The sequence below is a fragment of the Artemia sp. Qi Xiang Cuo genome, chromosome 4 (genome assembly GCF_049724085.1).
Source record: "Artemia sp. Qi Xiang Cuo chromosome 4, ASM4972408v1, whole genome shotgun sequence".
In the NCBI taxonomy this organism is placed as follows: domain Eukaryota; kingdom Metazoa; phylum Arthropoda; class Branchiopoda; order Anostraca; family Artemiidae; genus Artemia; species Artemia sp. Qi Xiang Cuo.
The window spans coordinates 30,285,068-30,303,393 of record NC_142797.1 but is presented as its reverse complement, the minus strand read 5'-3'; the positions used below and the strand labels follow the sequence as shown (position 1 = coordinate 30,303,393).

The 18,326-nt window shown below is 36.2% G+C and overlaps 2 protein-coding genes across 3 annotated transcripts in view; one reads left to right on the top strand and one right to left on the bottom strand.

The window, feature by feature from the left end:
• Positions 1–273: 273 nt before the first annotated feature.
• LOC148952985 (uncharacterized) lies at positions 274–1,095 on the bottom strand. Its single transcript, XM_089087843.1, has one exon. The coding sequence runs from the start codon at positions 1,093–1,095 to the stop codon at positions 274–276; it is 822 nt and encodes a 273-aa protein (XP_088943969.1).
• A 10,811-nt stretch (positions 1,096–11,906) lies between these two features.
• smash (smallish) overlaps positions 11,907–18,326 on the top strand; it is an 89,002-nt gene continuing 82,582 nt past the window's right edge. For both annotated transcript variants that reach the window (XM_089088223.1, XM_089088222.1), the window contains exon 1: positions 11,907–12,054. In XM_089088223.1, the coding sequence (XP_088944349.1) occupies positions 11,921–12,054 (134 nt within the window). In that variant the 5' untranslated portion in view covers positions 11,907–11,920. The remainder of the gene's footprint in view (positions 12,055–18,326) is intronic.

Genomic DNA, 18,326 nt, shown 5'->3' with positions numbered 1-18,326 from the left:
AATGGTTGTGAAATAACTCTGTACTGAGAGTTAAGAAGCTAAACGTTTGTTAAGCTTGTGAAGAATATAAGTGAAGATTTTACGCACGTTCATAGGGTAAGAACTGATTGCCGCTGAAGAAGGCTTGCTCGTCAAGTCGAAATATTCGGCTCTTTTTTTAGAGTTATTTCACAACGATCGTTTAGAAATGGAACGAAATCACCCAAAAATCGTGCCAAAAACGGATAATTCAAATTAATATATTGGTAAAAATACAAACAAAAACTGCTAATATCACACATCCGGCGAAATGTTATGTGCGACACCCAAGAGAAGCTCGTCTGCTGTTCGAGTTCCAGCCCTGTACTCCGTCGACAGCTTTTCGAGTCGTTCGTTCAGCCATTCATACTTCTTGTTAGTCCGATGGATGACATGACCCTGGAGTAGCTGTGTCCATGCAGAATCGACGACAGCTTGTTCTTCCGTCAGGAAAGAGATAAACTGCCACAAGTTCAGGTGGTAGCGACCGACTCTTCGGTTAAACCGCATGTGCCATGATTCGAGGTCGTTGTTTGTCCTTCGCTGGATGCCGTAGACTGACCAGAAATGAGGAGGACATTGGTCGAACCACTGACGGCTGAAGTAAGTGACAAACGGACGAGCCGAAGGCCAGGTACGAACGATGTGAGAAATGATTGGACCAGAATTGATTCTGACGATCGCTGGAGGTAGGAACGCCAGAGCCAGAAGCTTTCGAACGTAGAGGTTGAAGTCTGCTTCGGTCATGTACAGCTCACGGACTGAGTGACGCCCCAAGTTTCTGATTACTGCTTGGCAAAAGTGGAAGTAACACCCACGGTGCTTGGCGGCCGGAAAAACTTGCTTCACGGATGTCAGCAGACCGGTCTCAAAATCAGAGACGACGGTCGTCGGGCGAAGTGTCACTCCTTTCATCGCAGCCTGTAGGATCAGCTCGCTGAAGACGTCGTTGTAAAGCTGCGCAGACTTGCTCTCCATGAGCACGAAGACAGCGGGAAGTTGCTTGTCGCCGAAGAAAACGTGAACGGTGAACAACTGGCCGAAGGGGGAAGGAGCTGAGTCGAAGGTGCCGTCCATATACCATTCCGGGCTTCGTTCAAGCAGACTTAACGACTCGTCGGTTGCAAAGCAAATCGCAGCGTTATTTTGAAGCTGAAAGAGGAGGAATCTCTGGTTTGCAGACGTCTCACTGAAAGCCTGGGGCAAGGGCGTCGGTACGGATATAGTATCAGCGGGCAGTGGTGGTATCAGCTTGTTTCGTGATCTGTACATGGACGACTTCACGTGCTTATAGGGTAACTGAGGCAAAGCACTCAGCCCACTGGCAGCAGCACTTGCGACCTGGCCGTCGTAGATAGCGGGAATCGGACGAGTAGTACGGGCTGACTCGCTTCGAAGGTCTGACCGGAATTTGTACTGCTGGGTCTGCAGAGGATCAGCGCTGTGGTCGTGCGTACCAACTGAAACTGGTGAGCCGTCGCTGGAATCAGTGTGTAACCGCCCGAGACATCCCTTCTTCATGCATCTCCAGCTCTTCTTTCTTCCTCCAGAAATCGGCTTATCGAATCTGTAGACGAAACCGTCGTGTTCTAGCAGTTGTTTATTCTTGGAGCTCTTCATTGTCAAACTGACTTATTAATACTAACCAGAAATATTGTTCCTGGCATCATTAAATACTTGTTATAAGAGGGTAAAAAAATATGCTCCCACACTAAATCCTATTGCATTTTGTGGGTAAACGGTTGTGCAATCGCTTACGCAATTAGGTCACCTGACCTAATTATCTGGCGCTCAAATGGGACACAACTGAACTAATTAAAATACGGCGCGCAAATAGGATATTCCCATTTGCGCGCCATGGCGCTCAAATGGGAAAGCGCTCAAATGGGATACATCCAAAATTACCTTGGATCCGCATATACAAAGCAATGATTTTCGATGAAACAACTAACTGGCTCTCTGTTAAAACCTCGCTCTTGGCATGAATTTCAAAAGTAGCTTAAAATTATAATAGCATTGAATTGACTAGAATTGCTGTCGTGCTGTCATGTCATGTTTATCCGTGACTTAAAGAGGACTATTGCATATTTTTCTACTAATGAAACTTTATTTGTCAAAAACTTCATTTTAATCATGATGGGTTATATTCGGAAATAAATATGTGCATATGTTTCCGTGAAAAACCGAAATTGGAGAATGTCGACATTGACCGGTAAATATAACCTATTTCTGAGATTTATAACATAACCTGTCACCATCAAACCTTGCATAAGACTGACTGGCAAGGCTGACTGAATCCAAGCAGAGAAAAAGGAATTTTGGACATTCACCAGTCAATGTCAACAATCACCGGATTTCGGTCTTTCACCGTAACACATACACCTCCTTTCTGTTCCTTTTCCTAGGGGAGGCGCATATGCAAGAATCTTTTCTTATTGGGAATGGGGGCTCGTAAGCTCCCCTAAGACGTCCAAATTATACTTGGGCTAATTTAGGATGAGTTCAACAATATAGAACTACTAGGGGGATGGGTTGGACCCAACGGATACATTCCTGCTTGTTTTGTCTTGATTCATTTTTGATAAGTGTCTAACCTCATTGGAAAACTTTACCTTCAGACTCTTTATACGTTCTCTAGACTCTTTAACGTTCTATTAGAATGTGATTTTATTTTTGATTTCTTTTACTTACAACAAATAAAATCAATAAAAAATAGACCACCAAACTGTATTTTAGAGGGAATTAAGTTTTTGATTAAAGTAGAAAATAATGTCTTTTAGATGTGAAGATATGAATAGATATGAACGTATGAAAATATGATTGATATTTAGATATGAATAGAGGTATTAAAAATCTTGTGTACACTGCCCATTGTACTTGTCGGTTCCCCTTTATTAACTACCTTTGGTTTTAAGCTCTATAATGCAATATCTTAAGACTACCTGCTTTTTTGAATAATTAAATAAAAAAGTTGGTACTATTACTATCTCATTTTGTGGGCCTCTCTAAAAAGTCAAGTTTGATTGATGCTAATGAAAATAAAGTAGTTTGAATATATAACAGTTTAGAAACAAATTTGGGCTATATATTTGCACATTCGGGGAGGGGGGGTAAAGCTTAGGGTATATCGAATACATAAACTAGCCTCGGCACCTTCCCCCTCCTAAACCCCAAAAAACCGCGGTTTAATATCGTATACGCAATGAAAACCTTGCTATCATTGCCTGCTCTATAACAGTTAAGACGGGAAAAACGGGTTTTATCATTGCCTAGTCTACAGTTTAAGCCGAGAGATCCATAAAATGGGATTGTACCAAAAAATTTTCTATGAAAAGTAAAGAGGAAATTTAAAACTTGAAACGAAATAAATTAGCTGGTATGATTACCTCAAACCTAAACCAAGTAGAATTACTATGAAGGAACTTAGTACGAAGATCTCAAACTTCAAACAAACATAAATTATCAAACAGTTCGTGGTAACGAACTGTAAGTAAGGAGCGACCCGGCTCAATGGTAACCGAAACTGTAGAAAACGGAATTTTGATACCAATAGATACATCAAAAGAATCAGATTATTACGCTCATTTAAAATAGATTCGTTTTATCAAGTTTAGTCCTACCTATCAAAAGTTACGCGCCTGAGAAAATTTAGATGATTTTCGAAAAAAGGGAAAAGATCCCCTAAAAGTTATAGAACCCTAATAAAAATCACACCATCATATTCAGTGTTTCAAAGAACCCTACTGCGGATGTTTGAAGCCTCTATCTACAAAAATGTGGAATTTTGCATTTTTTGCCAGAAAAAAGATCACTGATGCGTGTTCATTTGTTGTTGTTTTTTTTCCAGGGGTGATCGTATCGACCCAATGGTCCCAAAAGATCGTGAGGGGGCTTATTCGAATGAAAATTAACAGTTCTAGTGCCTTTTTTAAGTGACCCAAAAATTGGAGGGTAACTAGGCCCCCTCCCACGCTCATTTTTCCCTAAGTCCCCTGATCAAAATTTCGAGTTATTCATTTTGTTCAGCATGGCCGAAGATATAATAACTATATCTTTTAGGATGACTTAATCACCCAAAGTTCCCGGGGGGAGGATTGAAAGTTATTAACTTTGCTAAATTTTTACATATAGTATTGGTTTTTGGGAAGTACACAGACGTTTTCAGAGGGGATTTTTTCTGGTAGTGGGGGGGCAGTGGGTCGGGGGTTATGTGAGAGGATCTTACCATGAAGGAAGTTTTCATGGGAGAAGGGACATTGCTATGAAGGGGGCGCTGGATTTCCCAGCATTATATTGGATTTGTGGTAAGGGACATTTCTATGAAGGGGGCGCCGGATTTCCAAGCATTATTTAAAAAAGATCAGAAATTAAATTAAAAAAAACAAGTTCTTTCAACTGAAAGTAAGAAGCAACATTGGAAATTAAAACGAACAGAAATTATTACTTATATGAGGGGGTTCTCCTCCAAGTCAATACCTCGCTCTTTACGCTACAGTTTTTTTAGTGCTTTCAAAAGAGCTATCTATTCTAATTAAACGGCCTTTGTGATTCAGGACTTTGTGAATTAAAAATTTTTGTAACTTTTAACGTAAAGAGTGTGGTATTGACTAAGGGGAGAACCCCCCTCATATACGTAATAATATATACGTAATAAAAAAAAACAATAAAGAAAAAACAAGCGATACGGCCCACTAGTAATCGACACTTTTAAAAACGGAATTTTGATGTCAATAAATGTATCAAAAGAATGGGCTTATAATGCTGATTCTAAATATATAAATTTTATTAAGTGTAATATTACTCATCAAAGGCTACGAGTCTGAGAAAATTTACCTGATTTTTTAAAGAGGGAGGAAACATCCCCTACAAGTGAAAGAATTTTAATGAAAATCACACCGTCAGATTCAGCGTATCAGAAAATCCTATTACATAGGTTTCAAGCTCATATCTGCAAAAATCTGCAACTTCGTATTTTTTGCCAGAAGAAAAATATACGAATATAGAAGTTCGTTACGTAAGTGAATTTGTAAATTACGTCAGAACCAAATTTAGAGACATCCATTTAGCAAAAGAAAAGTAAAATTTTTATGCAAATTTGTTTACTTATTCAATGACGGTGAGCCAAAATAAAAGCGGCATTAACTAAAAAACGATCAGAAATTAAATAAAAAAAAATAAGTTTTTTAAAGTGAAAGTAAGGAGCGACATTAAAACTTAAAACGAACAGAAATTATTCCGTATATGAAAGGGGCTGTCCCCTCCTCAACGCCTTGCTCTTTACGCTAAAGTTTTTTATTGTTTTAAAAAATAAAGTTTCAAGACAGAGTCAAACTTTAGCGTAAAGAGCGAGGCGCTGAGGAGGGGACATCCCCTTTCATATACGGAATAATTTCTGTTCGTTTTAAGTTTTAATGTCGCTCCTTACTTTCAGTTTAAAAAAACTTGTTTTTTTTTTATTTAATCAAGAATAAGGATAGCGTATCCACCACTCAATCGCCGCAAAGCGTGAGAACAATGTTTTCAAATACTGTGCCGTGGTATTCCGGGTTGTCCTTTCCTTTTTATCCTGCTCCTTTTAAATGCGATGCCAGAATGGAAATTTTCGGTTATGCTTTGGATGAAATTGTTCTTGGTTATCTGCTTGCAAGCTATTATATTCTCCATTATTTTAGCTTAATTTTTTGTAACTGTAATTTAATTATTTTAATTTAATATGCTCGATGGCAAACGTCGTATAAGCCCCATTTTGAGGGAAAGAACTGAACTGAATAGTTTCGGCTCTCAATTAAGTGTCGTTCGGACTTATGCTGTGAAAGGGGGTGTGTTTTATTAGAGGTTTTTATTTTTTTCTGCAAACCTTTCACACTGGATAAGCCTCTTAAAAATACTTAGCGAGGGAATAATAATCAAGCTCTGGTGATGAATAGACAGCATCATGATAGTAGTTATCTGGGCTTCAGATTTTCTTGATCTCCTTATGCTGATAAACCAAATCTATTACGTGTAGTGTGTAGGGAGAGACCGCCAAACGAATGGATAGTACCAAGCAATTTCAAAGGCATTTCACTTCCGTGCATCATTTGTAAGATAAAGAGTTGAGTTATTTTCAAATACTGGTATATCAGCAGTCAAAGCACAAAATATTTTTACAAAAGGAATGCTAGCGTCAGAAGGAGCTCAACTAAAGTTATTTAAAGTGTTCTGGGACTTGAATTACACAAAGAAGAAGAATTGGCCACCCTTTCGAATAATAGAGGACTTGAAATAAACTGCTCAACTGTACCAATTGATACATCGTGGATTTTGTTGCGAAGAGATTACTCTTCAATAGCTAAAAGATTTTGCTAGTTCTTATATAATTTTCAACTTGTTACGTTGTGAAATAGAATTCTCGACCGTAAACAACGTCAAATATACGAAGTGAGAAAGGCTACGATGAACTGAAGAAAAAATGAGGTTATTTTAGAAAAATAATTGACCAACCATCAAATAAAAGTTTAAATAGGGATAAGTCCTTTTATTAAACAGTGAAAAACAGATACAGAAAGTTCTGGATATTTCTACCAGATACATTAGTGATCGTCATCAGCAGATAAACTAAAGTTTTACAATTAAAACAAACTATATTTATACAGGATAAAATAATTATTTCTGGGTCACAGATAGTTTCCGGTTCATTGGCTAAGAGGGTTCATTGAAAGTCTTGAGTTTTTAATATTGCATAAATGTAAGTTGAATTTTTAATTGTTGCATAAACTTCTTCTTCCAATTGCGAACGAAATGTTGCTGAATATATATTTATACACTTGCTTGGTCTATCTAAACTTGTACAAGAATTATCTGAGTGATAGATCGCATGAAAACAAAAGAAATGTAAAGAAAGTGGAGAAAGCATTGAAATATGAAGTAAGGAGGTGTGAAGTGGAGGCCATGGATAAAATTGCCGAGGATTTAGAAGATGCAGCTAGACGGCATAATAGTAAAATATTGTACTGGCACGTTAACAAATTGAGAGGTAGTAGTCAATCCGGACTTGTCCCAGTTAAAGATAGGAATGGGGTGGCAATTAGCGATAAGGAAAAAGCTACAGCGAGATGGGCCGAACATTTTGAGAACTTGCTTAACCGAGATAGAGTTGCAGGAAAAAATATAGAGGAAAATGAAAAAGTTTGTGATACCTTGGATGTGAAGGAAGATTTATTTTGTGAGGAGGAATTAGCAACAGTACTAAAAGGATTAAAGAATGATAAGGCTCCAGGTGCTGATAGGGTGGTAAATGAATTTCTTAAATATGGTGGCTCTGAGGTCAGAAATAATTTACTGAAGATTATGAATATGATTTTTGAAAAAGGGAAGTACCTAACGATTTTCGGAAAACCTTAATTAAGCCACTTTATAAGAAAGGTGATAAAAGTGAGTGTGGTAATTATAGTGGCATCTGTCTGTTCTCTGTAAGCAGTAAATTACTTAGTAATATGATACTTTTTAGACTGAGAGATGCCGTTGACAAAGTTTTAAGAGAAGAGCAGTGCGGTTTTAGAAAAGGTAGAGGATGTGTTGACCAAATTTTTACTCTTAGGTTAATAATTGAGAAGTGCCTAAGTTTTCAAACACCTTTGGTCCTCAGTTTTATAGATTATGAGCAAGCGTTCGATTCTGTTGATAGAAGAGCTTTAGTAAAGGTTTTATCCTTGTATGGTATACCAAACAAATGCATTAAAGTGATTAGTGTTATGTACAAGAATAACACTGCTGTGATTAAGGTAGGGAAGTATGGTAAGCACTTGGTTTTGTATTAAATAAGGGGTTAAGCAGAATTGTGATTTATCCCCCTTTGTATGGGTTAATTTGATAGACTTCGTCTTAAGGAGCATAGAAGAGGCAATGGGAGACCACAGAGTCAAATGGAAAGGAAAAACACTCCTGGACTTAGATTATGCTGATGATTTAAGCATCCTAGATGAAAGTTTGAGCAAAATGAATGAAGTTTTAGAGGTTTTGCGAGTTCAGGGTGCTAGTATAGGTTTGAAAATTAATGTCAGGAAGACTAAGTCACTAAGGTTAGGAACAAGTGACGATGAAAAGGTGATGTTAGGTAATGAAAAGATGATCAGGTGGACAGCTTCAATTACCTTGGTAGTATTATTAGTAAAGAAGGTGTGAGTAGTAAAGATGTTAAAAATAGAATAGCCAAGGCTCAGGGTGTTTTTTCACAGTTAAAAAAAGTCTTGAATAATAGGAAGATAAGTCTGCAAACCAGGATTAAAATATTAGAAGCTACAGTGATGACAGTGGTCAAATATGGTTCTGAAGCAAGAATACTCCGAAAAGTGGATGAAGATTTCCTCGATGTTTTCCAGAGAAATTGCTTAAGGATTGTTCTGGATACCCGGCTGACTGACCGTATTTCAAACAATAGGCTATACGAAAAATGTGGTTCAATACCGCTTTCTAGGTCTATAATGAAAGAAAGGTTGAGGTGGCTAGGGTACGTTGTGCGGATGAAGGATGACAGATTGCCGAAGATTGCTCTTATCGGCCAACCATCTAGGGCAAAACGGAAAGCAGGTCGTCCCCGTCTGGGGTGGGAGGGCGTCATAAAAGAAAATTTAAAGGAAATGGGAGCTTCGTGGGTGGGTATAAAAAGGGAGGCTTTGAATAGATTGGGGTGGAGGAGGAGCGTGCGTAGCTGTGTTGGCCTCAGGCGGCTTGGTGCTGCGATGAGCTGTTAGTAGTAGTAGTAGTAGTTGGTCTATCATGCCCATATATACGACATAGAAAGGCAGTGTGGCCCCCGAAAAAATACCTTGACCACACATTAAGGTGATTAAAAAAAAAAAGTATCTTTATCCCATTAAACTGACTATATGGAAACGCGCAAATAACAAGTAAAGTTCATTTTTGTGTTTTATATGACTTAGCTTATGCCCTTCAAATTTTATCTGGTAACATTCAATTGTATTTTCATATGAATTTTACCGAGTATTCCGCGTAATTATTATGTATTCCAGGTCAGCGTGAGCCGCTAGTAAAACACTGGGTTGGAGTGTCATTTGCGCTTTACTGAAAATAAACAAATTTTATGCAGTTTTTTTTTCCTCATAACTTCATAAATTAAATACTGCTCGAATATCTAGGAATTCTTGTTTTTATATCAGCACATTTGATATGATCAATATAGCTTTATTACTCTTATGTATAACATGATTTCATTTATGTTTTCTTTCTCTTAATCATTTCCTTTCAAATACATAGATTGGCTAAATTGGCTAAATTCAAATTCTCTATTTAAACTGTTTATTTGGTTTTCACTAAAGGACAAAAGATACTCCAATATTTCGGTCTGTTTTAGAGGCGGAACAACTACACTTCTGTGTGGTAACGCTTATGGATGTAAAACATTTGTGACAGTTCATTCAGTTTCACAGTTCTAAAAAGATCTCAATTTCGCCACTGCTTTCTTCATTTTAAACCATTCTTTTCAATGTATAGAAAATTGGCTAACAAGAACTTTCAATTTGGGCTGTCGATGCTCGAATGGGAATTCAGCCTCTTCGTAGGTTTGAGGGACAGTGCAGCGCTCTTTGTTTTGGTAGTTCATTTAATTTCTTCATGTAATATTCACACAGTGGCGGCTCTGGCCTCTCTTGCGCCTAGATGAAATGTTTATTAGCACCCCTCCTGTCTCCCACAAAATTTTCAGGCAAGATTTTAACAGAATTTTCACTTCCTAGCAAAATTATTTTCAATTTATTAGTTAATTAATAATTTATTTTTAATTATTTTTTATGTACTATTTAAATGATTAATTGTATAATTAATCATTATTAGATATACTAGTAATTATTATTAATTATTTAATAAATTTTATTTACTCGTTTTTTATTTATTTTTATTTTATTAATTACTTAGTAATTTTTTAATTATTTTTTCATTTATTAACTGTACCCTCTACTCTATTTTAATAAAAATAAAATTTCAGAAACTACGAAGTGACTATACCGTTAGATTGTCTATTTAAGATTTTGCGCCCCTAAAATGTCTGTGCCCAGGGCAAGTGCCCCTCTGTCTCTCCCCCAAAACTGCCTCTGTATTGACATAATTTCCTGTTCATTTTGTTGATATTGTGAAAAATTAAAGAAATGTTTAAATACTCTCTGTTTGAAATACAAGTCATTTTCTTTAACGCGTTAGAGGGTTTAAGGGGGCATTATCTCCGTTTTTTCATGTGATAATTCATTTTTAAGTATATGTTATTCATTTTTAGTTTTTTTTTTTGTTTTAAGTTTATGTCCATTGTTCGTTTTTATTTACTTCATTGCATAGTTCACTTTTATTTCCTTTACTTTCTAAGTTTCATTTCTTCATTCATAGTCATCTCAGCGCAGTTTAGGTTTGACATGTATTGTAGGCTAATTTCTGCTCGTCTCAATTCTTAAATTTTCTTGCTACTTTGTTGTTTGTTTTCTAAGTTTGAAAATGGATAAAAGGAACAATTGCAGGCGTCAGAAAGAAAAAAACTGATAGACCAGTTTATTCAACCTAAATTCATTTATAACTCCATACTAAACCTAATAAATGAAAGACAAAATTGCTGTAGTTATGTGCCTCGCAAAATAATTAATCATTACGCAACAGAAAAGTATTAAAGTCAAGTATGAAAACTTAAAATATATTCTATGAAGTATATTCATTCGATTTTGCCATGAACATAATTTTGTGGTTGTGAAAGATATTATTTAAAAAAAAGAAAAAAAGAGAATTTTATGGAATTTTCTCCAGTAGCGTTTCTTCTTTTCTTTCTTGATATATTTGGCGATCTTTGTAAACTTGTTTTTTTGAAAACTCAGCATAATGCTCTTGATGATTAGCTTGCCATTTAATTTATTTCATGGATGTTTATTTTACTTTTTTTTCGAACCAGGGATGGCGTGCTGTTTTTCAAAGTCATAAAACTGAGTTTGTGCATCCGAGCTTACCTCCCAGGCATTATTGGATATAATAATGAGCACAGTTTATATAATTATCCAGTAAGCTTATCGCAGATCATTTCTGGTCTTCGTTCTCGGTGCGAACAAAAAGCTCCTCCCACTTATTTCTTCACTTCTGGATCAGTGTGTTTGCGTCTATCAATGAGAAATGGTTACAAAGTGCATTATTCGTAATAGCGGGTTTCCACTTGTTTCCGATTGTTTCGCGTCTGACTTGTCTACCCGTGAAAAGATCTGATGCCGCTTATGTTTCTATCTGCAAAAACGTTCTCCGTAGCACTCGCACCCCGGTCCGGGTTTTTATAATGGGTGAGATAGAGAATGATCATACTGGATAATTATATAAACTGTGATAATGAGATAGAGGTGCAATTTTTTTGAAGTGAATAAAGTAAATAATTTGGAATTTTAGAGAACATAATTTCTTTGTAAAATCTGTACGATATTTTGATGGAATAACTTCATATAATTGTTTTATAGGAGTTTATTTCATGAATTTTGGGGGAGTCAAGGGGCTTTAATACTTTTTCATAGATTCGCACAACTTGGTGCCTCTGAATGTGTCTGAAAGTTCTGTGTCTCCTTTCCATTCTACGGTGCAAACATATGATCGAGTAGGCACCCTTTTTGATGCAATGATGCAGATATCGCAGCTTTCAGGTATGCACGTAATAATTTTTTGTGGAGGGGGGGATGAATTTGTAGAAATGTAAGAACAGGCAGATTAATTGGGAAATTAATGAAAATATACTGGGAGTCTTAAAGAATTTATGTATTTGTATATACGTAATATTTTATTATTATCTTGTTTTGCCTATTTAGCCTAGTTTTGTGAAAACAGTGCTTGTTCATTGTGCTTTAAAAAAATGATCTTGATCGGTTTTTCTTCTTAGAATTTGGAAGGTTGGAAGATGTCTAGAAGAAAACGCCAAGACCCAGTCATTCGAAGGGTATCTGAGGTTAAGAAGTTTGAACAGGAAGAAGCCATACGATCTTTTGAGTCAAAAGCGAGGAAGAATAGAACTTTCAGTGAAATGTTAGGAAGGTAAATAATTTATAGGATTATATCATCTTTTTTTCTGTGACTGTCTATCTGTGACAGTCTATTTTTTATCCCTTATATATTGCTATATAAACACGTAGGCTCTGTAGAAGATTCCTAAATTTTCAATTAATTGAATAACTAGGCTTCAAAATTTGTGGAGGGATGAGAGGGCTAATTTTATTGGTTTGTGTCGCGCATCCACTTTTTATTAAGGGCTCGCTTTTAAGACTGGAACAAAATTGTTGGAGCATTATTTCATGCTTCAACTGGAAATTTCGATATGCATGTGCTTGTTTTTTAAATGTAATTGCTCAGTTAAATCTAGAGGAATAGTATAAAAAATATGATAAATTATATTAAAAATATTAATAATTACGATTTGAAAACAAAGCTACCTTCATAGCCATATAATATATATCTTTTAAAGGAGAATTGCATTGTAATTCAATTCTAGATTCTTTTACGATAAATAAAAGTTCAAATAGGGATACAATCCTTTTAATAGACAGTGATGACAATGATAACAGTGATAGAAATTCACAAAAATACCAGGTATTTCGGTCACATATGCAGTGACCAGTAGTAAAACTGTAGTAAAACTCATGTAGTTTTACTACTGATGGCGGTCACTGCATATGTGACCGAAATATCTGGTGTTTTTATGAATTTCTATCACTGTTATCATCATCACTGTCTATTAAAAGGATTTTATCCCTATTTCAACTTCTATTTATTGTCATGGAAAGGCAGTGTGGACTCCGAAATTATCTAGATTTATTTTACTTATGTCAATACTGAACATATTCTGTAATTGATTTTATTAAGTAACGTAAAAAAATTGAATACCACAGTTTAATGATGGACACAATCCGAGACGGGAAGGGAGGGGGAGTGATAGAGGGTATCACTAGCGTTAATTTTATTTCAGGAAAAAATATCCTGGAGAGGAGCATCCCTCTTTAGCTGAAGATATTACAATTTGTAATCGATAGATATAATAAAAAAAAGTGTGTTCTAAAATGTATCTTTTTTTTAATAATGGAGATCTTTATTACATAACTAATATATACAAAGAAAGCACGAAGCCCAGTATTCTGGGCTTGTATGGCTACTCCTACAATACTCTACATTACACATATGGATTGGGTTACCACACCTTCCAACTACCAGCATATCAACACAGCAATATAATTCTGCTCGGATAAAAAAAAAAAAAAAAAAAAAAAAAAAAAAAAAAAAAAAAACTCATACTCCTACAGGCAATGACGTATCAAGTGGCTATGGAAATCACAAAATTTATTCCCCAGTTGGTTAGATGGAAGGTTCAATATTAAATGAAGTAATTTCTAAATAATAAATTTAAAAGATGCTGCTTCTTGAAGTTAAGTGGTCAAAACGGAATAGCTTATCTTTATAAAAAATGGTAAGATTTCACAAATAGAATTATAACAACTCTTTAAAAAAGGGTGAATAAATAAACAAGAACAAAATCGTTTGTGTTCCATTTATTCTTCGTTTACTGTAACTCTAAAAGAAAATCTGGTATTTTCAGAGTACTTCAGTTGCTGCTGCATTAACTTCGTCTTTGTGTTAATTAGAATATAGTTTCTTTTTTCCCCTAATTTTCAGCGCCAGGTATAATTGAATATATGATTTGCCGCTAGTTTTTTTTTTTTTTTTTTTTTTATCATCGAGGTTTCAGATGACTGTTGAATTTTCTTTTGAAAGAGTAAACAGAGAAACTTTTAGGGATAACTTCCTCAGGAAGATCATTCCCGATTGGAATGCAACTTCGAATGAAGCTGGTCTTCAAGTACTATGCTTTCGGCCTGCCGGCCTCAAGATAAATGGACCGAGCTTTGTGCCTTCGTGTCTGTATTTTTCAATTCAATTCAATTTATTGAAATAAAACAAGATGAAACATAACACCAATAATAATAAGGATCCTGGAAGCGAACTTATTGAGGACCATAACAACAAAAAATTGAAAATGAACAAGAGAGAAAAAAAGAAAAAACAGAAAAAACACGGGTAAATTAAAGCAAATTGATTAAAAATTTAGAGATTAATAATATCAAAGTTTAGTAACATTGTTATACAGCGTGCTAAAACTTGTGAATAGCTCGATACTGGGGGCACCATATTCCATTGAAGAATAGATTTATAGATGGGGGATCGCTGGGCGCAGCTACAGACAAACATGGGGACACTTAAGGAACGGTTGGTTGAACGGAGACATAGGCCTTCAGAATTATTGCAATTAAAATAAGATAATAATTGGGAAGGAAGGTTTTTATGGTCAGCGAAATATGCAAGGGATAAATTTAACTTTTTAATAATTTGTTCAAAAGGAATAATACCAAAATCGGAGAACAAGTCCTGAGTGGGATATAGTCGGGGCAGCCGAAAAACTGCTTTGATGGCATGGTTTTGGGCAGATTTTAATTTATTTGTAACTGAAGGATAAGTGTTGCCCCAAACAGATCCACACTATGAGATATGTGGCTAAATAAAAGAGTAATAAAGGGTGACAAGGATATGAGGGGGAAGAAAATTATTTACACGATTAATCATACTTACCTGTCGCAAAATTATGGCTCTGATGCACGATACATGAGTTGCAAATGATAGGGAGGAGTCTATGTGGACACCAAGAAACTTGGCAACTTTGACCTGCGGGAGGAGATCGGTGGAATATTTTAGGTCGAGTGCTTGTTGAGCTTCATTTTTTTTGTAAGGGTTCGAAATAATACAACCTGACTTTTCTTGCTGTTAATGGTCATGCAGTTAACGAGAGACCATTCCTGTACTCTATTCAGAAGAATTTGAGCAGAGGTGACGACGGATGGTAAATTAGGGCCGGTGATGAAAAAGTTGGCATCGTCAGCAAAAAGTACTGGGTGCACTGATGGACCCAGGCCTGTAACCAAATCATTAATATAAAGGAGAAAAAGTATGGGACCGAGAACAGAGCCCCGCAGAATGGCCATTCTGACAGGGAGGGGATGCGAGGTCATGCCGCCCAGACTCACACTCTCTACTCGACAAGAGAGATAGGAGCCAAACCATGAGAAAGGAAGTCCCCAAATCCCTGTGTTCTTAAGTTTACTTCATAAAACACTATGATCAACCATGTCCAAGGCCTTAGAAAAATCCAGAAATAAGCCAATTACAGTATTTTTAAGGTCATGTTGGTAACGTATAAACTGTATTGCGTCTATTAGTGCATGAGCATTTTAAAATTTGGAAAGGAAGCCATATTGATTAAAAGAAATCAACGAAACTGAAGGATTAATCCCAAATGAAAAGGAAGAAAGACGTCGGAAATAATTCTCCCAAGCACTTTGGATACAACTGGGAGAAGTGAGATTGGACGATAATTACGTATCTCAGACGGATCGCCTTTTTTATGAATCGGGATAACAATTGCTGATTTAAATATTTCTGGGAAGACTCCATTGATCATAGACAGGTTAGCTATATGCTCAATGGGTTCACAAACATAGGAAGATGCAGTTCTAAGAAGCTTATTACTTATCCCAAGGAAGTCAGGTGTACTACTATTAGAGAGAGATTCGATAACTTGAAGCACCTCATTACTATCAGTTGGAGAGAAAAATATGGTCTGGGATTCTTGCTAGGGTGTACTGACTCGGAGGGGGAACAGGAGTTAGCATTTGGAATATTGGTGAAATAATTATTAAAAGCATCCAGCACTGAAATTGGGTCAGTTAATCTGCCACTGATGTCCTTAAGGTTAATAGGTATAGATCTTGAATCCTTTTTTTTAAAGAATTTCATTCATTGTTGACCAAATTTTTTGCAAGTTCCCTTTGCAGTGAGTGATTTTTGAAATATAATATTTTTTTTTTGCTTCACGGATGAGTTTGGTATATAAGTTTTTGTAAGTTTTGTAATAATTTATGTCAGTAACGCTACTGGTCTTGCAAGCTAACTTATCAAGGTTATTTTTACAATATGAAGAGATTATCAGGCTATTGGACATCCAGGGCTGTATATAGGTAGTTTTTCGGTTTGATTTACAGACTGGAAAGGTTGAACTGATAAGATCACTCAGTCCCTGTGTAAAACCATTTGTGGCTGGATTAGCATCCTGACAATCCAAAACCTTTGACCAGTCAAATGATTTTAAACGATCCCTGAACCGGTTCATATTCACACTATTATATATTCTATTAGACGTAGGGTTATTAGCTGTAGAGTGTTTAGTAGTTGGTTGAAAGGGTAGGGAGAGATAGATTGGAAAGTGGTCTGACAGGTCAGAGAATATTATTTTGGAGGACAGGTAGTTTCCCAGGGAAGTGGATACAAAAATATTATCAATTACAGTAGCGGTAGACCTCATAGGATCAACTCTAGTAGAAAAAAGGATTGTTGGAAGAAGACCACTTGAGGTAAATGTTTCAAAGAAGGTATCACAATCATTATTACTGCTAACATTTGGTAAATTTCAATTGAAGTCCCCAAAAACTATTGCCTTCTTTTGGGGTAAATTAATAAAACTGGAAAAGTCATCAAAAAGATTACAAAAAGAAAGGTGTCGGAAATGAGGGTGGTTTATAAAACAATGAAAAAATAAAAGAATTGTCGTCAACACTTATATCAACAAGTACTGAATAAATGCGTCGCTTGCTTTCACGTTGTGAGAATAAGGAGTCATAGTGCATGATTCGGGTGAATTTTAGATTTGACCGGATGGAAATAGAAATACCAACAGAGGACATCGTTAAATTCCTTCCAGTATGAGTAACTCAAAAGCTTTGGAGGAACAAGTCGTTAGTACCATCAATTTCTGAAAACCACGTCTCCGTTATTCCAATTACGTCGAAAGGGCAGTAACCGTTAATTAAAATTAAATCTTTAAAATTAGTCTACTTATCTCTTATGCTTCTGATGTTAAAGCAGATTATATTAAGTTTTGTCTCTTCCATTAGCTTAGGTTTTACATTTTTTACAAAATCGAAATTGTCGAGACACTGACAGTTTAAATTGCTAAAAGGGCTATTTCGGCTAGCTAAGGGGTTGTTGCACAAAGTATTTTGGTCATCGTAATAGTTAAAAATAACATTATTGGACAAGTGATAATTTTGTGAGAAACGTAAAACCTTGCATAGTATACATTTAAATATCAATTGTGGTCGAACTTTCATCATTTGCTTGATTTGAATATTGAAATTATTCTTCAGCCGACGAATTATCATTGGTGGTAATTTTGGACTGGGATGGAAAGTTTGCCGTTTTTTTCTTAGATTTCTTGCCTTTGACTAGGGCAATGGCACCGATTAGATTAGCAGTTGAGTCAACAGGCTTAACTAGCTTCGATGTGGAATCTATGTCCTTTTTGATGGAAGATAGTTGAGCTATAGCTGTTTGCAAGATGTCATCACCTAGGAGTTTGGTGAAAGCTTTCTTCTTGAGAATATTTTTGGTTTCTCCTGGTTCATTACTAACCTCAATTCTGACCGTGAGATAAGTTGCAAGTCTTTGCCATTCTTGGCAACTTTCGGATGAATCTTTTGGGGGGCAGGATGTAGAAGTAAACTTAGGTCAGGGATGGGGGGACTGACTACTACCTTGAGTATGAACATTGTTTGCCTCTTTAGGACATGCTACTGTATTTGCATCTACTACGACAACTGTTGATTGGCTTCTACTGGGCCGATGGGGTGTGGGTTGCCGAGGGATTCTTGCAGCCACAACTGAGTAGGGTAGGTTCGTTTTATCACATGTTCTAATGATTACGACTCACTTTTGGTGAGCCGGGCTCGACTGTTTTTACAGGGTTGTGTGTCTATTACAGTCACACTATCTGCAAACATGGTCTAACTCACGGCAGTCACTAATTGCAGGCCCTGTCGTCACAAACTTAAGGCAGGACGAATTGTACACTTTGCAGTGTTTTTTTCTGTGTCCGTGGGCCAGACAAGTAGAGCATTGTAGGGGCTTAGGCTTATAAATCTTATAAAAAAGGGACATACCGTACAAGAATATTTCTCTGTTTAGCTCAACTTTGCAGGAAATGAGGATTGAACGGCTTGGGTGAAGGACTCCTTCTTTGTTTAAACTTAAAAGTTTTAAACGTAAAATGCAGTTGAAGGATTTATGAGAAGGCCTGAAGAATCTATTAGTTCGGTTTGTATGTCCTCCACTTTTAAACTGGTATCATCACCATAAAGCACATACTTGTGTAAATTTTCCACATTTTTTTTTGTGGCTAAAGTTTTAAATCAATCAAGGATTATTTCTTTGTA